The 24,087-nt window shown below is 36.9% G+C and overlaps 1 protein-coding gene across 1 annotated transcript in view; it reads left to right on the plus strand.

Annotated features, from left to right (window-relative positions):
- The window catches only part of RSBN1 (round spermatid basic protein 1), a 51,140-nt gene that overhangs the window by 4,348 nt on the left and 22,705 nt on the right, over window positions 1-24,087 (plus strand). The window contains exon 2 of the mRNA XM_054463611.2: window positions 10,609-11,282. Within this exon, the coding sequence (XP_054319586.1) occupies window positions 10,609-11,282 (674 nt within the window). The remainder of the gene's footprint in view (window positions 1-10,608; window positions 11,283-24,087) is intronic.

Genomic DNA, 24,087 nt, shown 5'->3' on the forward strand with positions numbered 1-24,087 from the left:
ATAAAGACAAAGAATACAAAAAAAAAAAAGAAAGGACATTTTGATTATTTCTAGTTTTTGGCTGTTATAGATAAAGCTTCTATGAAAATTGGTGTTCAGGTTTTTGTGTGCATGTGACTTTTCATTTCTTTGGTTGTATGGTAAATACAATTAGCCCTCTGTATCCATGGGTTCCACATCAATAGATTCAGCCAACCTGGGATTGAAAATATTTTCAAAAAAACATTGTCTGTACTGGGCTTGTACAGACTTTTTTTTTCTTGTCACTGTTCCCTAAACAACACAGTATAACAATTATTTATATAGCATTTACATTGTATTAGGTATAAATAGTCTGGAGATGATTTAAAATATAGGGGAGAATGTGCATAGGTTATAAGCAATTATTATGCCATTTTATGTGAAGGACTTGATCATCTTGGATTTTGTTGCCCTGGGAGGCTCTGGAACCAATCCTCCATGGATACCAAGGATGACTATATGTATTTATTTTGTTTGTTTGTTTTTTAAGATACTGCCAAAGTGTTTTCTGGAGTGTCGGTAACATTTTACATTCCTGTCAGCGGTGTAAGAGAAATCCAGTTTCTCCATATTCTTGCCAGTATCTGGTATTGTCACTATTTTTATTTTAGCAATTTTAATAGGCGTGTGGTGATATATCATCATGATCTTAATTTGCATTTGCCAAATGGCTAGTAATATTACACATCTTTTCATATCATCATTTGCTGTCTATATATCCTGGTCAGTAAAATGTCTCTATACCTTTTGCTTATTTTCTAAGTGAATTTTGTGTGTGTGTGTGTGTATACATATATATATATATATATAATTTTTTTTTTTTTGAGACAGAGTTTCGCTCTTGTTGCCCAGGCTGGAGAGCAATGGCACGATCTCGGCTCCCTGCAACCTCTGCCGCCCGGGTTCAAGCGATTCTCCTGCCTCAGCCTCCCGAGTCGCTGGGATTACAGGTGCCTGCCACCACACTCAGCTACTTTTTTATATTTTTAGTAGAGACGGGGTTTCACTGTGTTGGCCAGGCTGTTCTTGAACTCCTGACCTCAGGTGATCCACCCGCCTCAGCCTCCCAAAGTGCTAGGATTTCAGGCGTGAGCCACTGCGCCCGGCCCTTGAATTGTATATTTTTTATTGTTGGGTTTTGATAATTTTTTGTAGATCACAGGTGCAGCTTCTTTGTATAGTTTGCACATATTTTCTTCCAATCTGTTGCTTGTCTTTCCATCCTTTTTGTTTGTTTGCTTGTTTTTATTTTTGTTATTTTGGTTGTTTTTTTTTTTTTTTGAGATGGATTCTCACTTTGTCGCCCAGGCTGGAGTGTAGTAGCAGGATCCTGGCTCACTGCAACCTCCACCTCCTGGGTTCAGGTGATTCTCCTATGTCAGTCTCCCGAGTAGCTGTGATTATAGGCATCTGCCACCATGCCCAGCTAATTTTTGTATTTTTTAGTAGAGATGGAGTTTCGCCATGTTGGTCAGGCTGGTCTTGAACTCCTGACCTCAGGTGATCCACCCGCCTTGATCTCCCAAAGTGCTGGGATTACAGGCATGAGCTGCCACGCCCAGCCTGTTTGTTTTTGTTTTTTTGGGGAGGGTCTCACTCTGTTACCCAGCTGCAGCACAGTGATGTGATCATGGCTCACTCTCGCCTCAACCTCTGGGGCTCAAGTGATCCTCCCACCTCAATGTCCTGAGTAGCTGAGACCACACATGTGCACCACCACACCTGGCTAATTTTTGTTTTTGTTTTTGGTAGAGGCAGGATCTCTCTATGTTGTCCAGGCTGGTCTCAAACTCCTGGGCTCAAGTGATCCTCCTGCCTTGGCCTACCAAAGTGTTGGGATTACAGACAGGAGCCACTGTGCCTGGTCCTTTCTACCTTCTCAGTGGGATACTTCACAGAGCAAAAGTTTTAAATTTTGTTGATATCCAATTTACTAAGTTTTTTTTATCTTTAATGGATCATGTTTTTGGCATCATATCTAACATACCAAGTCCTAGATCCCAAAGATTTTCTCCTTCGTTTTCTTCTAAAAGTTTTATAATTTTAACTTTTGTATTTTAATCTGTCATCCATTTGAGTTAATTTTGTACAGGTGTGAGGTTTAGGCCGCCATTTTTTTTCTTCTTGCCTAAGAATATCCAGTTGCTCTAGCACCTTTTGTTGAAAAGATTAATCTTCCATTGAATTGCTTTTGCACTTTTTTCAAAAATCAGTACAACCTGTAATGTAACAATGATTTTTTTTTTTTTTGAGACAGAGTCTCGCTCTGTGCCAGGCTGGAGTGCAATGGTGTGATCTCAGCTCAGTGCAACCTCCACCTCCTGGGTTCATGGGAATCTTATGCCTCAGTCTCCTGAGTAGCTGGGATTACAGGCGCCCACCACCACGTCCAGCTAATTTTGTATTTTTAGTAGAGGTGGGGTTTCACCATGTTGGCCAGACTGGTCTCAAACTCCTGACCTCAGGTGATGTACCTCCCACAAGTGCTGGGATTATAGGCATGAGCCACTGCGCCTGGCCTAACAATGGTTTTTACAGTTTAAAATAGTTGGAACGACCTTGTAGCACATGGAAATCATATGAAATTTAAACTGTGTCCAGAAATAAAGCTTTATTGGAATATAGCTCTGTTCATTCATATATATTGTCTATGGTAGTTTTTGCACTACAGTAGCAGAATACAGTAATTGAGACAGAGACCATAAGACCTGCAAAGCCTGCTGTTCGGCTCTTTAGAGAAGTTTGCCACCCTTGAGTTCACTTAAGAGACATGTTCCTTCCTGCACAGCAGTTCAACAGTATTTAATCTGAATTCATGTGGAGACTAATTACAAATTATTACAATCTCAGACATTTGGAGTTGTTCATAAACAGTTGAAACAAAAATTTAATCTGTAAATGCTAGGGTAAACTTGTTCATCTTTAAAACAGAAAGTAAAGTGATTTTCAGAGAGGTGAAGTGAAATGCTTAAAATTTTTTAGTTAGTGATAGAGCTGAATACAGAACTCAGTTTTTTTCCCTCATGGCCCAGTTGACCTCTCTGCTATGCACACTGGGGTTGATTATTTAACAGAGATATTTAAATGTTGTTTTTATTTCATATAGGCAATAGGCTTGAGTCTAACTAAACTGGCGGTTACCTATGTGTTTTGAAATCTTAATTTTTTTCTCTCCCTCTTATTGCTCATAAAAACATAGGACAGGCTGGGCGCGGTGGCTCACGCCTATAATCCCAGGCCAAGGCGGGCAAATCACGAGGTCAGGAGTTTGACACCAGCCTGGTCAACATGGTAAAACCCTGTCTCTACAAAAAATTAGCTGGGCTACTTGGGAGGCTGAGGCAGGAGAATCACTTGAACCTGGGAGGCGGAGGTTGCACTGAGCTGAGATTGCGCCACTTGCATTCCAGCCCAGTCGACAGAGTCAGACTCCATTTCAAAAAAAAAAATAGGACAAACATACTTCCTTAAAAATCCATGAAAAGAAGTAATGCTTGTTTTTAATTATTGTTAGTAAATTCATGATTTTAATAAGTTGTTAAAAAGGAAAGAAAGGAAGGACAGCCCCCATAGGCTGTCTTCTCCAATGTCATTACATGACCGGATTGCTCATATGTATGCTCTTGTGAGTCATCTTTCCTTTCTCAATTTTTTTTTTTTTTTTTTTTTACTCTTGTCCACTTGCCTAACTGCTATCACTGAGTGTAAGTGTTCCTGAGCCAGACGTTTAATGGAAATTTTCTCTCATGTCAAAAAGCAGGGATTTTAAGTCCAGAAACACTTCTTTTTTGATGTTAGCAATGGAGAATCATTGGGATTATAAGGGAATTGAAATAAACAGATAATCTTATTTATCAGAACAACAGCTGTAGGGACTAATATTTTTCCCTGCTCACCCTGAGAGAGGCAAAAACACCTTGAAGGGCACGAAAAATTTTGAAATGGCACTAAGTTAAGATATTTGTTGAAGTATTACTCCCTTTCTTCCGAGCTACCTCAGGTCCATTAATTGTAACCAGATAATCTTAGTTAATCATCTAATGGGAGTGTTGCAGGGAGATGTCTGATAGTGGAGGCAGAAAGGAAGAGAGTGTAGGGTGCAGTATGTTTGAAGAATTTGTTTTGGAGTCAGATAGGTGAGAAGTTTGAATCTTGGCTGTTGTGTACTAGCTTTGTGACCTAATATAAATTACATATCTTGTTTCAGGCTGTTTCTTTCTTCGTACTTCATTGGTTTGAAGATTAAAATAAAATAACATATATGGTCCCTATTAGACACTTGGCAAATAAGTTTTCTTTCCTCTTTCAGAGATCTTTCTTGTGTGTTTCTCTTGATAATCAAGATGATAAGAGGCTTATTGTGTGTCACATATTGTGATGAGGGCCTTATAGTCATTGTCTCATTTAATCCTTAAAATAACTCTGTGAGATAGACTCTAGAATTAATAACTTTTTTTTTTTTTTCTGAGACAGAGTTGCCCAGGCTGGAGTGTAGTGAAGTGATTATAGCTCACTGTAACGTCGAACTCCTGGGCTCAAGCGATCCTCCCACCTCAGTCTGTAGCTAAGCCTAGCTCACTCCTGCAGCTAGGACTACAGGCATGCACCGCCAAGCCCAGCTAATTTTTTTTTTTTTGTTTTTTTTGTAAAAATGGGGTCCTGCTGTGTTGCTCAGGCTGGTCTTGAATTCCTGGACTCTAGCAGTCTTCCTGCCTCAGTCTCCCAAAGTGCTGGGATTACAGGCATGAGGCACTGCACCTGGCCTATTATAACATTTTAAGATGAGAAAATTTAGATTTAAAGAGATTTATGAGCTTACCCAGAGACCTTAGTAAACAATAGAGCTGGGACATTGACTTAGGTCTATCTAACTGTACAGCACCTGTTCTTATCTTAAATAGTACACTCTACTGCCTCTAGAATTCAACTGTTTTTGGCAATAATAGTAGTTAAGATGTATTGAGTATTTATTATGTTCTAGGACTATTATAAGTACTTTACATGCATTTTTCATTTACTCTGCACACTAATTTTATAACGAGATACTGTTCTTCCCTCCAGTTTTACCAATGAGAAGCAGTGCAAAGAAATAACTTGCAAAAAGATATGCTATCTCATTCATTATTGTTGGGAATACAAAATGATACAGCCACTTTGGAAGACAGTTTGGCAGTTTCTTAACAAAACTAAACATACTATATGATCCAGCAGTCATACTCTTTGATATTTACCCAGAGGAGCTGAAAATTTGTGTCCACACAAAAACCTGTAGATAGGTGTTTATAATATGTTTATTCATAGTTGCCAAAACTTGGAAGCAATCAAAATGTCCTTCAGTAGGTAAATGTATAAACTGTGGTACATCCAGACAGTAGAATATTATTCAGTGCTAAAAAAAGAAATGAGCTATCAAGCCATAAAAAGACATGGGGAACCTTGAATGCATATTACTAAGTGAAAGAAGCCATTCTGAAAAGGCTGCACATTTTATGATTCCAATTATGTGACACTCTGGAAAAGGCAAAACTATCAAGAAAGTTAAAATATCAGTGGTTGCTAGGGGTTTTAGAGAGGGATGCATGAATAGGCAGAGCACAGAGCATTTTATAGGACAGTGAAACTACTCTTTATGCAACTTAATTAACGGTGGATACATGTCATACATTTATCCCAACCCACAGAATGTACAACAAGAGTGAACCTGAATGTAAACCATGGACTGGGGGCAGGCGAATAATGATGTGTCAGTGTAGACTTATCAGTTGTAACAAATATTCCACTCTGGCTGGGGGTGATGATAATCAGGGAGACAGACTGTGTATTTGTGGGAGCCAGGTGTGGTTATAGTTCTAGGAACCTGAAACTGCTCTAAGAAAAAAAAAAAAAAAAGTAAAGGCTTAGGGAAAAAAAGTTATACTTCTAGAAAGTATGCTAGAAAGTTATAGAACAGGGAATTAAACCTAGACAGCGCTCTTAAAACACCATAATATAGAGAGATGGTGGGTAAAGTAAGGCAGTATTAAAAACATACAATGATTCACAAATGTTTGGCTTTCAAAATGAGTAGTTTTTTGTTTTTCCTTTTTAGTCAGGTATTTATATAGAACTGGAAGAACTCTCAAGAAGACTGAAAATAATTTATTTTCAGAAAACAACTTTAGTCCTTTAAAAAATCATGAATAATAAGATGTAAGCAATTACACTTGTTTTGCTTTTGTTCATCTACCATGATTTTTACGAACTGAAGATACTACCTTTTTTTTTTTTTTTTTTTTGACTTCTAAGCCATAATTCAAGTATAAGAATTGCTGTTAAGACCTTAAGTTTTGTAGGCCGGGCATGGTGGCTTATGCCTGTAATCCCAGCACTTTGAGAGGTCGAGGCGGATAGATCACTTGAGGTCAGGAGTTTGAGACCAGCCTGGCCAACATAGTGAAACCCTGCCTCTACCAAAAAATACAAGAATTAGCTGGGCATGGTGATGTGCACCTGCAGTCCCAGCTACTTGGGAGGCTGAGGTGGGAGAATCACTTGAACTTGGGAGGCAGAGGTTGCAGTGAGCTGAGATTGCGCCACTGCCCTCCAGCCTGGGTGAGAGTAAAACCCTATCAAAAAAAAAAACAACAAAAAACTTAATAATGTGGAAAGCTGTTTTTTTGTATTAATGAAAACTTTCAATTGTGTGAAATCAGATGACAATAATTGATAATATTGGTAGTATTAGCACATATGAGGATCTTATTAATAACATCATGTATTAATAATGACCTTTTTAAAGACAGCCAGCAATTTGTTTCTTAAATGAATGTTTGTATCTTCCTCTGTAGAATTATGTATTTCTCTTTGTATGTAATCACACAGTTGGATATGTGAAAGCTTTTCTTAATCACAGGTATAGTGTAGATTGGCTCTTTTTCTATAAAGAACTATAGTCAATAAATTTTAGCTTTTGCACTATGGGGAAATACTAAAAATGTGCTGAATAGATTCTCTGTTGGAAAGCTAAAACCAGAAATAGAAAAGTTGTGAAGAAGACTTTGGACATTGACTTTCAAATAACGTTTTAAATTCAAGGCAGGGCAATTGTTATTTTTCTCATAAAGCAACAGTGGCCAGTGTTTGATAATAACCTTTAATAACTTGTTTATACATATGCCATTCTCAATTAGTTGCCACCACGGTAATTCAATAATAAATTTTGTTTACTCATGGAGATTTGTTAGCCAGTATGAAACAGGTAGTCTTAAATTTCTCTGTAAAAAAAGTCAAGCTTTCTGTATCTTACCCTAAGTTAGATAAAAGTCAAAAGCTGAGGCCAGGCGTGGTGGCTAACGCTTGTAATCGCAGCACTTTGGGAGGCTGAGGCGGGTGGATCACTTGAGGTCAGGAGTTTGAGACCAGCCTGGCCAACATGGTGAAACCCTGTCTCTACTAAAAATACAAAAAATTAGCCAGGTGTGGTGGTGCATGCCTGTGATCCCAGCTACTCAGAAGGCCGAGGCAGGAGACTCTCTGGAACCTGGGAGGCAGAGGCTGGAGTTAGCCGAGATCACGCCACTACACTCCACCCTGGGCAACAGAGAGAGACTCTGTCTCAAAAAAAAAAAAAAATTGAAAAACAGGATTAGTGAGAAGATAGATTGAAATTTACTTCATATTTAAAATTTTTATCATGTTGATTTATGAGATTACAATGTAAGGTTCTTTTCTTTATACAGCGGTTTTCTCTTTTTTTGTTGTTGTTTTTGAGATGGGCCATGTTGGACTAATTGAATGGTTTTCATATAAGTGAATTTTGTGAAACCCATATAAGTGAAACCCACAGAGACTTGGCCATGTTAGAAATACCACTGGAAAGTTGATAGTAATATAGAAAATGTGTTACAATCAACGCAGTTCTTTCTTGGTGCTAATTTCAGTGGCAGATCTAGGTCACAATTCATTTTCTGCATACCAAATACCTCTTCCGAAGCTTAAAATAACAAAATCTATTTGGAGATAATTTTCTTTTCTTGTTTTCCTGTGAAATTGCTAAAACATTAATAGAAGAGGGTAATTAGATGACTATTTTTAAATTGGTCTAACTTTTATATTGAATGGCATTAACATTTAGTTGCTTGGGAGAATTGCCTAAATTACTGATTTGATATTGGGGAAAGTATTTAGATGAATTTTATTTGTTAAGAAGTATACTTACCAAATAAATGACTATTACTAAGTGTTTAATTCTCAAATATCTCAAACATTTAGTTGTATATAGAATAAAAGATGACTTTTTCTCTTGCCAGGTTAACAGTATTCTGATTATATGTAAATTTTGGTATCTTATCACAGTTTAATTACAAGTGATATTTGCAAATAAAGGGTTTTCATTTTATTGTTCTTAGAAGGAAATATTAAATACAATGAAAGTTATTTGGCATTAGTAAAGTCTTTGACTTGCTTTTTTAAGTATTTTCTTTAGAAGGTTTCGTAACCCTTGTAGTAGCTAATTGACTTGAAGTGATTTTATATGGCGTACTGGAACTGTCATATATTTACATATTGTACCAAGTAAATTCTTAACTCTAAAATTTGTTGAACTTATTTTTCTAGATGTAATAATAGGATTAATTGGAATATTTGTCTTAACTCCAAATTACTTCAATTATGTTAGAAAAAACGATTGTTTGGTGGGTAAATTCTATGCAGTAAATACTAGACCAAACTTGAAGGTTCGTCAGGACTGTACCTGGTATTTAATCCTGAAAGTTTCCTGCTAGGTATATTTTCCAACTAGTAAATAAAAGATGCCATTCCATCTTGGGCTTGTCAATCCATGATAATCCTTTAAAACTTAAGAATAAGTTTTTAAATTATAAAAGTAATATGTTTATTGTAGAAAATTAGAAAATACAGATAAGCAGAAAAGAAGCTAGACATTTAGAATTCTACCACCAATAGATAACTACCATTAATAGCTTGGTATATATTTCTCCAGATATTTTTCTGTGTGTGTGTGTGTGTGTTTGTGTGTGTGTGTGTAAAGCATCTATAGATCAGACAGACTTTTTCATCTCTTTAGGTCCTTTTCTTCTTTCTGGGAATATTTTCTCCTAGACTTTTACATGCCTTGCTTGTCTTATTCTTTAGGAATCACTCTCAATGTTACCTCCCCAAAAGAGCTTCCCCCAAACTTAATGCATCCCACTTATCACTATCTGGTACTTTCTTTTTCTTGTACAATTAGATCATAAGACCCAAGAGATGCCAGGCACCATGGCTGACATCTGTAATCCCAGCACTTAGGGAGGTAGAGGCAGGAGTATAGCTTGAGCCCAGGAGTTTGAGACCTGCCTGGGCAACATATCAAGACTCCATACTCCTAAAAAACCGGGGAGAAAAAGATCCAAGAGATTGGGGATTGTGTATGTCCTAGTCAGCACTATGGTCCTAGTGCTCAGAAGTATACCTAGCACTTAGTAGCTACTTAAATGTTTCGATGAATGAATGTTTATATAAAAATGGGATCAGAATGTACATGTGTTAAGTGCTCAGGAGAGAAAGGTAAGATATACATCCCTGAACTTAGATTGCTGGCAGTCTAGGGGAGGGTGTAAAATGAAATGTTAATGACACAAAGTATAAGTGCTGAGATGGGGATACAAAGCTTAAGGGAGCCCCGTAGCAGGAGTAGCTATCCAGATTGGGAGGGGAAGAAAAGGCTTTCTGAAAGAATGACAATCGAAGCATTTTGTAACCTTCTAATTTTTATGTCAGTTTTTTCATCTATAATGTAGTTTATAATGGCTAGGTAGTGTTTTATAATATGTAACCATCAGAGTTTAATCAGTCCCCTGTTATTAGACATTTAGGAGCATTCCCTGTTGTGTTGTTTTAAATAATACTGTCATGGATATCTTTATATAATCTTCAATTATTTTCTTAGCTAATTTTTACTTGGAAGTGGAATTTCTGGGTCTGCGGATTAGAAATATTTTTTAAGACTTTTGACACGTATCATGAAATTGCCCTTCAGAAAGTTGTACCAGTTTATACTTCCAGCAGCAGTAGTTGAGAATGACCGGAAACTGCACACTTTGCCAACTTGATAGGAAAAAATGATATTTCATGGCTTACTTTGCCTTTGTTGATTTGCCTGTATGTATCATAGTAATTCATAGGCTTACAGCAAAATATGCCTAGCTTAAATTTAAATTTTATGATGATAACTGAACAGAAGGATCTATGTTGTTACATAGATTTCAGGATCATATTTAGCTATCGTATAATGTTTCATACCATTGCTATATCATGATTTATTTAACCATTCTGTTTTTTTTGGATGTGTGAATTATTTCTGATTTTTCTCCATTATCAGTAATATACTGCTTTGAAAAATGGATACCTTCAATTTTATTCTTTTCTTCAATCCAGAGTATTATTATATTTTAAGATCTCTGTCTCATTTGTTTTCTAAACACGTGAGTTGTAATAGCAAATTCAGAGAAATTGAGGATAGGCTGTTTAATGAGATCAAGTACCTTAAGAAGCTTGTATGTTGACACTTGTCCTAGCAACTAACTTCTTTTTAATTATTGTGGCCAGAAACACCAGATGAAAATGGTAAAACCCAGAGAGCTGATGATTTTGTCTTGAAGAAAATAAAGAAGAAAAAGAAAAAGAAACACCGAGAAGACATGCGAGGAAGACGCCTTAAAATGTACAATAAGGAAGTACAAACCGTCTGTGCTGGCCTGACCCGCATCAGTAAAGAAATTCTCACCCAAGGACAAATAAATAGCACTTCAGGACTTAGTAAGGAGTCCTTCAGGTATCTGAAAGATGAACAGCTGTGCCGATTAAATTTGGGTATGCAAGAATATCGGGTACCCCAGGGAGTACAAACACCTTTTATGACTCACCAGGAACATTCTATTCGTAGAAATTTCTTAAAAACAGGTACTAAATTTAGCAACTTTATTCATGAGGAACACCAGTCCAATGGTGGTGCTCTTGTCCTTCATGCTTACATGGATGAACTCTCATTTTTGTCTCCAATGGAGATGGAGAGATTTTCTGAGGAGTTTCTTGCTTTGACATTCAGTGAAAATGAGAAAAATGCTGCTTACTATGCTTTAGCAATAGTGCATGGAGCGGCTGCTTATCTCCCAGACTTCTTGGACTACTTTGCTTTTAATTTCCCCAACACTCCAGTGAAAATGGAAATTCTGGGCAAGAAAGATATTGAAACAACCACCATTTCAAATTTTCACACTCAGGTAAGATAAAAATTGTTGTTAAAATTATTTAGTAAATATGATTCTAAACAGAATTAACCTCATTCTGTCACACAGCACATACCAGCACATTTTTGATAACAAATTTATGGTAATAAAGGTGCTTCAAATTGTTTGTCTCTTCCTCTAATTGAAAAATCTTAATTACTGAGTTCGGGTGGGGCTTCTTATTTACTGGAAGGAATGCTTTATACATGTTATGCATCATTACAAATCTTTATGGAAAACTAGCTTGAAAACTTACCTGGTCTTTCACAAATCAGGTAATGTTAGTATGGAGGATGTGATTGAGATCTGTTAGTCTCAGGATAACTTTAGTTAAGATTTGCTTTTATATCATAATAAAACACGTGAGGGCATGGGCCTGTTTATATGCCAGGTTTTTGGGGTTTTTAATATCTCTTTCAGTAACTTGTTGGCAGTCCATCCCAGAAATATACCCCATTTATGTGACTTGGAAGTGTCATTAGGAAGACCACCATAGCCTCTGCTCCTTCTGCCTATACATTGTTGTAGGTGAAGACATTTTTTGAAGCCTTGCATGGGCAGCTAGGCTTAAGTCAGCAGGGAAACGTCTGCTTCTTAACCAGTGGTTTTAACCAAACATTTTTTTCAGTGAAGTTAATTTAGGGAATAAGAAGTTAATAACGTGTCCTAGTTTTTTTCTTACTTGCTTTTCTCATAAGAATTGAATGTAAATGGTCAGCTATAAGTTTCTGCAGTATATATTATAAATTCAACTTTAGTGGAGACTTTCAGTTTTTAAACTTTTATGATTATATGTTCTGTTTTTTCAGGTCTAGTAATTTGCTGCCATTCTTTTCCCTTAATTTTTTTTTTTTAGATAAATAGATTGTTGCCGTAATAAGACTCTCAGCTGCCTGAATTATAGTGGTTTCAAGCCACTTAGATTTATTTGAAACCTCCTCTAACTTGAATCTTTTTAGTGAGTCTTACCATCTTTGCCTCCAATGAGGGGAGTATCCAGTTTAGATTTATGAGCTTCAGAATTTCTCTAATTGGAGTTCTCTCTGCAGTAGAGAGAGCAGGAGCAGCCAATGTGGAGAGGTCGCACAAGATGGGGCTGCCCAAGATGTTGGAACACCATGTGCAATAAAGGGCTTCGTCTTGGATTTTGGCCTTGTTACCACAACCAGGTACCGAAGTGCTGACTTTTGTAGTAGATTTTCTTTTTTCATTTTCATTTTTTTTTTTTAAGTTTTGCCCTTTGAAGGTCAAGGAATCCTATTTTTATAAATATTGCAGATGAGACAGAAAACATTTCTCCTGATATAGTCCATAATCCCCATAAGTTCCCTATTTAACAAGGAAAGATATTGCTGAGAGCAGAATCAACATGCTCTATCATTTTTTTAGTTTAGAAAAATGCAGCAAATTTTCTCTTTTGATAGACCAACAAGCATTTCTGAGAAATAAGCCAGAAATTTGGGGGAAAACTGTCCCAGTTTTGTAAGGGTGACTTTTTAACATTCATATTAGTTAAAGTGGATCAAATTTGTATGTCAACAGACAGTATCCAGTCTAAATAGTTAATAAAAGAAAATATCTTGAAATATTCCCTGCTGATTTTTGTCCTCCAATGAATTTTTTAAAATGGAGCTGAAATTTAAATGACTGTACCAACAACTTACCTTGATACTTACTTTGAGACTTAAAAAATAACCACTTTTTAAGAACATTTCAGATTATGATTAAATTAGATATTAAACACTTCAACTACATAAGAATATTGAGGACTGTTGAATGAGTCCTGTGCTCTGGTGGTCCTGGAACGTAATTTTATTTATGAATTTTCGGTCATTAGAGAAGAGTATGGTGTGGATATGGGAGGTTGGATTAGCCCACTAAACTTTTAAGTTTGCAACTTTAGCAGATGTTGGGATAGAAGTTAACACAGTAGTTGAAATTTATTTAGCACTTCATGGTTTATAGAAATGCTTTCACATTCATATCTGAATATTTGAAACAACCTAGTGGGTAGGTAGGTAAGCAATTTTATCTGTGTTTCCCATGGGAAGAAACTGAGGCTGGGAGATGTTCATTGTTTGTTATCCAAGGTCATACAGCTAGTAAGTAGAAGAGTCCAGATGCAAACCCAGGCCACCTGAACAATGTTCACATCATTTTACCATGGAGAAGAGATTAGTGCTTTTATTTGTCTAACCCTGTGGTCAGTGAAATTAAAGTATCTCCGTGTGAAACAGCATGCAAAAGGCTTTGTTTCTAATATTTTTAACAAATCCCTTTAGATCGTTGGGAATTAAACAAATACCTAGGGCAGTTTGGACTTACGTGAAGTCTTTTGACATTTTGTGAAGTTCTGTTAAACCTAGAAATAAAGTCAAATAAATTTTTTATTGCTTTAGAGACATAGTTATTGGAAGTTATTTATAGTTTGAATATGTAGCCATAATAATTATTTGTGACTATATTTCAAGATAGTTTATTCAGCAAGCACTTACTGAGAACCTACCATGTACTGGGCACTGTGTTCTTAAAAGGACTAATTGATGAGCTCAGTCTAGTGGGGGAGATGAGTAAACCAGCAATTATGATACAGAGTACTATTTGAGTAGAGGTATGCATAGGGAAAACCCTGTAATAGAGGGGGCCCTGTCTGTGTTACCTAATGCAGACCTGAGGTAATTCGAAAAGGCATGTTAAGCCATGTGATGCTTGAGTACAATCTTGAAAGCATGTTAATACTTAACTTGGTAAGAACATTTTAAGTGAATAACAGCCTATGCAAATACACAGAGGCATTTGAGAATGTGTCACTTAGAGGGAGCTACAAATAGGTTGACATGGCAAGAGTATGCACTGACTGTTAAGGGATGGAAGGAGTTGAGACCAGAGAGAGAGAGACATGATTGGGATTGTGAAGAGCCTTAGATGACATGCTTTTAAAAAGTTAGTACTTTTTCCTAAAGATAATTGGGAATCATTGGTGAATTTTAATAGGGAAATGCTTGCTATCCATTTATGTTTGCAAAGATTACATAATAGTGTGGAGGATGGAATTGGTGGTGCAGGATGTGAGATTGGAAGCAAGAATACCAGTTAGTTACAATAGTAACCATGTCATAAATGCTCCACGTCCAAACTGGTACTGACATTAGAGAGAAAAGAAAGAAATTTGAGAAATAATTAAAAGGTTGAGATTTAACCAGTCTTGGTGAGAGAGAGAGATAGTCTTCAGATGTGATTTGGACAAATGGGTGGATGGTGATGCTGGTCAAAGCCAATACAGGGTTGAAAAAGCTGGTTTCTAGGGCTAGAGGGTGTTGATGAGTTCAGTTTGAGATATTTTGAGTTGAAGGTACCTGTGGGAATTTACAGTTAGAAATAACTGTTAGGAGGCTGGGCATGGTGTCTCACATCTGTAATCCCAGCAGTTTGGAGGCCGAGGTGAACAGATTGCTTGAGATCAGGAGTTTTGAGACCAGCCTTGGTCAAAGTGGTGAAACCCCATTTCTACTAAAAATTCAAAAATTAGCTGGACATGGTGGCGGGCGCCTGTAATCCCAGCTGCTCGGGATGCTGGTGTGAACCTGGGAGGTGGAGGTTGCAGTGAGCCAAGATTGCGCCACTCACTCCAGCCTGGGTGACAGAGCAAGTCTCAATAAAGAAAAAAAGAAAAAAAAAGAACTCTTAGGAATTGAATGTATGGATCCAAGTTTGAGAGATGTGTCTAGGTTGGAGATGTAGAAGTTGAACCCATTAATGCAGGAGATGCAGAGATGCAGAAGATGGAACCAGCAGTAGCAGTGGAAAAGAGATGAAACTAAGGGTGGAATCTTGTGATGCACCCACAAGTAAGTATGATGAACATGGGAAAAGACCAAAAAGAAAGGCAGGCAGAAGAAAGACTAGAAGTTTTCTACATTTTAAGAATGAAGTTTGTATTTCACCCATATGAAGGATCCAGTAAGTAAGGATGGGAAAATGGTAGGTTTATCAATTAGGAATTGAATTGGAGACATTATCAAGATTAGTGTGTTGCAAACTGTGGACAGCTAAATACTATTGTAAATTATGCCTTTTCTTTAGAACCTTGCTACTAAAAGTTTGCTCTATGTATAAATTTGGCACCACCAGGGAGCTTGCTAGGAATGTAGACTGGGCTCTTACCCAGATTTTCTGAATCAGAATCTGCATTTTTAAAAGGTGATTCATATGCACATTAAACTTTGAGAAGCTTTAGAACTCAGCTCCTCTAAGCAGGAGAAAGTAAAATGTAGATTATGTGCAAGAAAAAACTTCTGTTATTTTTATATTTTTAAATTATTGTGGTGGCTAAAGCTAGGATCCACATATAGGGTTTTCTTTTAACATTCTAGAAAACTCAAATGTTCTAATACCAGAGCAGAAAAATTTATATGTCCATTGAAACAGTAAGCTGATCCTTGTTTGATTACTTAACTCTCAGCAGTTGATACAGGATAACTTTATAAAGTTGAGTTTCCTTCCTTCCTCCCTTCCCCTTCCCCTCCCTTCCCTTCCTTTCCTTCTCCTTTCTTTGATGGGGTCTCGCTCTGTGGCCCAGGCTGAAGTGTGATCATGAAGTGTGATCATGGCTCACTGAGGCCTTGAACTCCTAGGCTCTAGTAGTCTTTCTACTGTTTCTTACTCCACTGTACCCCAGTACATAAACTTTAGGAAGTGGTGGAACTCAACTTGTTCTTTGCTTTTAGGTGCTATTTCCAGTGCCTCAGCCTCCTGAGTAGAGTAGCTAGGACTACGGGTGTGTACTATTACAATTGGCTAATTTTAAAATTTTTTTATAGAGCCAGAGTCTCACTATGTCATCTAGGCCAGTCTTGAGCTCCTGGCCTCAACGGATTCTCCTGCTTTGGCCTCCTAGCGTGTTCGGATTACAGGTGTGAGCACTAGCTTTGCTTATAGTCTGCATTTTCTGGGATGCTGATGTTGCTAGTAAATGGACCACCAAGGCCATATAGGTCTCAAAATCTATACATAAATTGCAAACGCAAATAATAACAAACACTAAAAATACAGTGAAGTTAAAAGGGAATTGTTTTCAATATCACCTCTGAGATCTTCTGGCAACTAAGTAATTGAAGGATGTACATGGAGAGGAGTGTGTGCTATGTGTTTGCTGGGGGGAGGGGAGATTGGCAAATCTGCATGTTTTAAGTATCTTTTCCAAAAATTTTCATATATAATTTTGAGGTTTCACTGAGAATCAAAGCTTTTTAACTTTAGGTAGCTTTATTTCTTATATTACTTTTATTACTCTATAAAATGATAATGTTCTGTAGCATTGGTGTGTACAATTTTAGTGTCTACGGTTCCAGAGAAAAACAAAAAATGTTATTCCCTTGTTGTGTGTTGGGACAAGGCCTTATATGGGCTTGTTATATGCACTCTGATCTTTGATTGATTAACATTTTATAATGAATTGGTAATACTAATAAGAATAGAACTAGTAGAGTAGTATATAGCTTGGGAAATAGCTGAGAAACCCTTAAGGAACTGTGTGCATTATTAGTGTGTTATAGAAAAGGAGAAATAATCATTTTAAGTAGCAGGTTTTATAAAATAAAATGGCATAAATACAAATGGTAGGCTTGATTCTTTTTTTTTTTCTCTTATTTTAAGTACTCACTTTGACCTAGTCACACTGTTTTTTCACTATATATTTTAAAGTAGGAATGCCTTTCTATTCACAAGGCACAAGGTTAGGAAGATTGCTGGCTAGCTTTTTCCTTTCTGTGTTTTAAAAAGTCAGCTTGAATAGGCTTCTTCCTGAAATGTGAGTTCTGTGGAATAATCCACACCTGCTCTCAACCCCCATACACAGGGTTTTCCACATAGTGCTTTTTTAGCTTGGTGTTCTCCTGAGTTATTAACAGATTTATAATTGTCCTTTGTAGAAGCTCTATGTATTGGGGACACAGTTGAGCTTACTTAATTCAGAAATTCATACAGGATAACTGTGAAGTTGAGTTTCTAATTTAAACACTACATATGTATTGACAGCAGTATATATATTCACAGATAATTGTTTAACATTTTATAGATATTTTAAATATATTAAATTTTATGCAAAACTAACTACAATTTTTTTTAATAGGCGTATTTCTCTTTGATGCCACATCCTTCTCCCCTCCCCACTTTGCCTTCTGATTTTACCAAAGGCTGCGTTTTTCCTGTTGGCGTTATGTCTCCTGCTTCCATGGCAGCTTTAGTTTTTTCTGTTCTTTGGTCTCGTACTTACCTCCCTCCAGTCTTCCCAATACTGTTTCTTCCTCCACTGTGCTCCAGTACATAAACTCTGGAAAGTGGTAGAATTCAACTTGTTCTTTGTTTTCAGGTGCTATTTCCAGGCCAGAGTTTCCCAAACTTGCCAGATCCTAAGAATAATTTGGGGTTGCTAGTTCAAATATACATTAGACTCTCAGGTTCCTCTTCTGGAAATTTTGGTTCATGAGGTCTGGAGTGAGGCATGAAATAAGTACCTTGACTGACTTGATTCCTATGATCAGGCAAGTTTAAGAAACACTGTTTTAAACCATATACCATCTACCATTATTCTAGTTCCTTTCATTTGACCTGTAGATAGCATCTTTTTAGAATTTCAGAGCATCATAAACTAAGAGATACTCTTATCTGACCTCTACAAAGTGCAAATTTTTAAAAATCATGTTTTGATTGGCCATCACTGGGGACTTTGTCTCTTCATAACATTTTATAATGCTTCCCATTGGGTTGTAAACATTGCCTGGGAAGCCTACTTCTTTTCTTTGGTTAGCTTGTTTACCTATTCTTCATAAATACATTTAAACTTTATCTGTATACATCTTTTCCTCATTCTCTCCTGTTACAGTAGAGAAGATATTCTGTCTCCTCCTCAAAGGCTAATTTGTCAGGCTAATTTGTCTACTTGTGTTATGAATACCATCCCTTAGCCTGCTAAGGTTTTTAAAAAACGTTTGTCAAATATACACAAAATTTACCATTTTAACCATTTTAAAGTGTATAATTCTGTGGCATTGGGTGTATATATTGTTCTATTACCACTACCGTTTCCAGAACTTTTTCCTCATACCAAACAGAAACTCTATACCCATTAGCTTAGGATCTTTGATGTCAGTTACCCGCTACTACCCCTCCAACCTTTCCCTTCTCCGTTCCCACTCCCCACGTAACTAAAAGTATCAAATATATTAAGCGAATTTCTGCTTCGTGTCTTTCCCCTCCCCTTTTTTTTTTCTAAATAAACTTTTCCTTTCTCCCTAGAAGTAAATCTTTATTCTGAATTTGTGGCTTATCATGTCGTTTTATCTTTTAACATTTTACTAATACCAAATGAACATAAAAATAATATTTGTACCTTTGTATTTTAAAACTACAGTGTATTGTGTGTATCATTCTGTAGGTTATTTTTGTTCAACATTGTTTTTGAAGATTATTTTGATACATGTAATTCTACATTAATTTTAACCATTATATTTGGTATTTTGTTGGGCAACTGTATCTCTGTTTTTGAACACTTTGCTTTTCCTCTGCTCTCAAAGAACAACAATCAACACAGAAGACTTCTTTGTCCAAATGTGGGAGATTTTTCCCCCACAGCAAGCAAGCAATCAGTTCTTCAGCAGACACCAGCTGGGTGTCATACAATTCAATTCCGACACTACCCAGAGTCAGTTTTGGATCCCAGATAGAGGGCTCAGTCCCCAGGATTGACCCCTCCTTCCCACCAGTCACAAGTCCAGGCCTCTGGAACTTCTGACCAACTGGCTTCAAGTTGGGGTTCCCACGATCCCCTCTTTGAGTTCAGTGGATTTGCTAGAGTAGCTCAGAGAACTCAGGGAAATACTTATGTTTATGGGTTTAGTGTGATGGATATGTTAAAGGGTGCAAATAAACAGCCATATGAAGAGATAACACAGGGCATGGTCTGGAAGGGTCCCGAGCACAGGAGCTTCTTTCCCCGTAGAGTTGGGGTGTGCCACCCTCCCAGCAAGTGTATGAGTTCCTGTTCATCTTCCTGTCTGCTTCCACATGTTCAGCTATCCAGATGCTCTCTGAACCTCTTCAGTTTTTATGAAGCCTTTGTTAAGTAGGCTTGATTGATTAAGCCAGTGGCCGTTGGTGGTCAGCTTGACCTTTAGCACCCCTCCCTGGAGGTGGGGGTAGGGCTGACCGTCCCAACCCTCTAATTGTACCTTTATTTTTCAGGTGATCAGCCCCGCTCTAAACCTGTCAGTCAATATTAGCATACAAAAATAGAGCTATTTGGAGATAACAAGTTTAGGGGCCCTATCTCAGGAAATAGGGATGAAGACCAGATACATATTGCACAATATCACACTCACTATTTATTCTCCTATTCTTGGACATTGAGGTTGTTTACAGTTTTATAATATTATGGTGTTACAGTAAGCATTTGTGTAAATGTCTTTTTTTGGGTCGGGGTCGGGGCAAGGTACAGGGTCTTCCTGTGTTTTCCAGGTTGATGTCAAACTCCTGGCCAAGGGATCTTCCTGTTTTGATAGGTCTTTTTATCCACGCATGTATCCTGGGGTTTCTATTTGTCCTTTCTCCTGTCTGGCATTCCATGACTCTTGCCTGAATTCAGTAGCTCAATCCTCACATCCGAAAAATTTTTCTTTAACTGTAACATTTGATTGATAGGTAATTTTTCTTAGCTTTATAAAGGCATTGCTTCAGTGCCTTTAAACTTACAGTGTTGCTGTTGAGAAATCCGATGCCATAATGATTCCTGATCTTTTTTAGGTGTTCTGCTTTTTTCTCTCTGGAAGCTTTCAGAATTTCTACTATAGAAATGTCTGAGTACCAAGGATAATGTGCCTTGAGATGGATCATTTTTCTTTAAAAAAATTACTATGAAATATTTCAGACGCAGATATAAAGAATAATAACAATCACTCTGGCCCAAGAAATAAAACATCATCAGTGCAGTTGAACCCTACCCCCCACCACCCTTTCTTATGTGGAAATCCATCCTTTATGGAGTTTTTTCTTGTATTACTTGTTAACTTTCTTTCTTAGTTTTCATTTTTTTTCTGAAACTTTTATTAATTGTATATTAGGCCTCCCGATTGAACCTCAATTTTCTTATCTTTCCTATTATATTTTTCATTGTCTTTTTTACTGCTTTCTGGGGGTAGATTTAACTAGCTTCTTAATGTTGATTAATGTCAGCTGTAATGTTTTCAGTTTGAGAGCTTGTTCTTCTCTGTTCCTTTTTAAATAACTTCCTATTGTTTCATGGATACAATACCCTTTTTCATCTCTCTGATACTAATTACACTTGTTTTTAAGTTTTCTTTTATACTCTTAAGTTGTTCAAGTTCTTTTTTATTTTTATTTTAGTCTTCTGTTTATGTTTTCATCAAACATGGTGATCTGTTCATATTGAAACATGAGTTGTTATAAAACATTAGAAACTCTGTGAACACATGGGTGGGATTTGTCAATTGAAGACTGGATAGGGAATGTGGTCATATTGTGAGAAAAGCTCTAAATATTAGTGTTTAAAGATATTGTTTCTTGGGCCTTTAGTTTCTACAGCTAAAAATCTACCACATTTTTGTCAGGGGATGGAGTAGGTTATACACCTGTCTGCTAGAATTCTTGGAAGGAGGTAGGCGATTGCATTGTTAAATAACTGGGATTTTGCTTAATTCCCTGCTTGCAGTATAATGGTTCTCTCCCATACTTGTGCCTTGTAGCCTTGTGTCTGTAGTCATTTGGTTCACTTTCACCACAAATAAGGTGAGGAAAAAGGAGCATGGGATAGGAAGGTAGAATGTAAGTGGAAGGGTCTCACTGACTCAAGCAGATTTTAAACCCACCTTTTTTGTTTTTAGTTGCATGCTTTGTTCTTGCCTTCTATAAAAGTTAGCCAGAGTTCTCAGTTTACAAATTTCCCTGTACATTTTTCACCTTCCAAAAACATTTTGATAGCTTGTATCTGTAGATTTTACTTCTGTTCTCTTTGATTATCTGGGATTTATAGCCTTGCTATTTTATTCTCACTTGAGTGGGATTTTGATAAGGAATAGAAAAAAATCATACATCCAGTCTACCATGTTTAAACAGCAGTCCTCTTCACCTTTTCATCTTTATCAGATTCTTCCTATTAGTGTTGAAACATGATCACACAAAAGAGGACTTAAATGGAAAGATATATTACTGTGTTCCTGGGGAAGAAGAATCAATATCAGAATGACAATTTCTCCTAAGTTATAAATTGAACACAATCCTAATAAAATAGAAATAGTTGTTTTTTGAAACAACCAAGCAGATATTGAAGTTTATATGCAAAAATAAGTAGGCAAGAACAGCCAGAAAAGAAAAAGTAATGATGGAGGAGTGCCTTACCTGGTACCAATATATTCTAAAGATTTAATTATTAAATCAGTGTAATTAGTTTATGAGCTCTGTTCAGCAAGACAGAAAATTTAGAAATAGACTACAGGCACTCACCACCACGCCCGGCTAATTTTTTGTATTTTTTTTAGTAGAGATAGGGTTTCACCATGTTGCCCAGGCTGGTCTTGAACTCCTGGGCTCAAGTGATCCGCCTGCTTTGGCCTCCCAAAGTGCTGGGATTACAGGTGTGTGCCACTGCACCCGGCCCCTAAACAATGGCTTAAAACAGCACAAATTTAGTTTCTTACAGTTCTGAAGGCTCTGAGGGAAAAAAATGAAGTTTTTGCCTTTTTTAGCAATTTTTGTGTCTTATATTTCCTAGCTTGTGGCCCCTTCCTCCATCTTCAAAGTATATTACCCCAGGCTATGCTTCTATCATCACATCGCCTTCTCAAATATCTCTCTGCCTCAGTCTTACAAAGACACGTGTTATTACATTTAAGCCCACCTGGATAATCCAGGAGACTCTCCCCATCTCAGGATCCTTAATTTATTCACATCTGCAGAGTCCCTTTTGCCATAAGGTAACATTCACAGATTCTAGGGATTAGGTTCTAGGGGTTAGGTTCTTTGGAAGCCATTTTTCAACCTATCACATACTTCCAGCTAATCATGTCCAAAACAGTGAAACCTGATCCTCCTCCAGAAGAGAGAATAGTTGCTGTGTCAGGTTCCAAAGTACAGAACCTGGTAGTCATCTTTGATACTTCTTTCTCTTATCTATCATATCCAATCTTTGTCCACATCTTGACAATTTTATCTCCTGTATAATTTTCAGATCTCTTTTTTTTCTTTTAAAAATAAGTCCCTATTTAAAATCAAGTTATTAGCTTAGCCTAACATTTCTTATTTGGCATATTATAGAATACTCCTAGCTGATCTCTTTACTTTTTGTGCCCCTCTGAGAAAACTAAACAAACGAAAAACCAAAGGCAAATTGGGTAACTTTCCTTCTCTTCAGATCCTTTAGTGACTTTCCAGAATCCTTGATGTGATCTTCTAGGCTCTCCATAATCCAGCCACAGCTGATTTTTCCAGTCTCATCTTTATTTTTCTCTTCTGCTTTCTGTGTTTATTATCATTAGCTTTCTTTTAGATCTTGGAAAGGGCAATGCTTAAGAGATTTTGTTTCCCTCTGAACTTGTTCTTCAGATTTGAGCTCAATGTTACTTCAAGGAATACTTTATTCCCCGAATCAGGATCTCATGTTCTTTTTCATAGTGTCATACATCTTACATTCTGAAGATCACAGTTTATAATTAAATGTTTATTTAGATTAGTGTCTGCCTCTCCTTACTAGACTGTAAGCTTCAAGTGGCCAGGAATAGGTCTGGTTTGCTATACCTGTGTTGAGGACAGTGGCATAAAATATATGTTTATGTGCTACGTAGTGACGTTTCAGTCAATGACAGACTGCATATGTAATGCTGATTCCATAAGATTATAATGGAGCTGAAAAATTCCTATCACTTACTATATTTCCTATACCTTTTATCATTATTTTAGAGCATACTTCTACTTATTAAAAAAAAGTTAACTGTAAAACAGCCTCAGACAGATCTTTCAGGAGATATTACAGAAGAAGGCTTTGTTATCATAGCAGATGATAGCTCCGTGAGTGTTATTGCCCCTGAAGACTTTTCAGCAGGACAAGTTGTGGAGATGAAAGACAGTGATATTAATCATTCCGACCCTGTTGTAGGCATAGGCCAATGTGTGCATTTGTATCTTTGTTTTTAACAAAAAAGGTTTAAAAAAAGTAAAAAAAAGTTTTTAAGTAGAAAATACCTTACAGAATAAGGACATAAAGAAAGTATTTTTGTATAGCTGTACAATGTGTTTTAAACTATGTGTTATTACAAGAGTCAAAGAATTAAAAAACTCATAAAGTTTATAAAAATTACAGTAAGCTAAAGTTAATTACTGAAGGAAGAAAAATTTTAAAAATCAGTGCAACCTAAGTGTACACTGTTGATAAAGTCTACAGTAGTGTACAGCAGTGTCCTAGGCCTTCACATTCACTCACCACTCACCACTCACTGACCCAGAACAACTTCCTATTCTGCAAGCATGGGAAGTTAAATGTGTTTAGATACATAAAAACTTACCATTGTGTTTCGGGTATCTACGGCAGGGGTCCTCAACTGTACTGGTCCGCCAGTATTAGTCTGTGGCCTGTTAAAAACCTGGCTGCAGCAAGCTATAATAGCATTGCTGCTTGAGCTCTACCTCCTGTCAGATAACCTGCAGCATTCGATTCTCATAGGAGTGTGAACTCTGTTGTGAACTGTGCATGTGAGGGATCTAGGTTGCACACTTCTTATGAGAATATGACTAA

This window comes from Pongo pygmaeus, chromosome 1 (genome assembly GCF_028885625.2).
Source record: "Pongo pygmaeus isolate AG05252 chromosome 1, NHGRI_mPonPyg2-v2.0_pri, whole genome shotgun sequence".
NCBI classification, from domain to species: domain Eukaryota; kingdom Metazoa; phylum Chordata; class Mammalia; order Primates; family Hominidae; genus Pongo; species Pongo pygmaeus.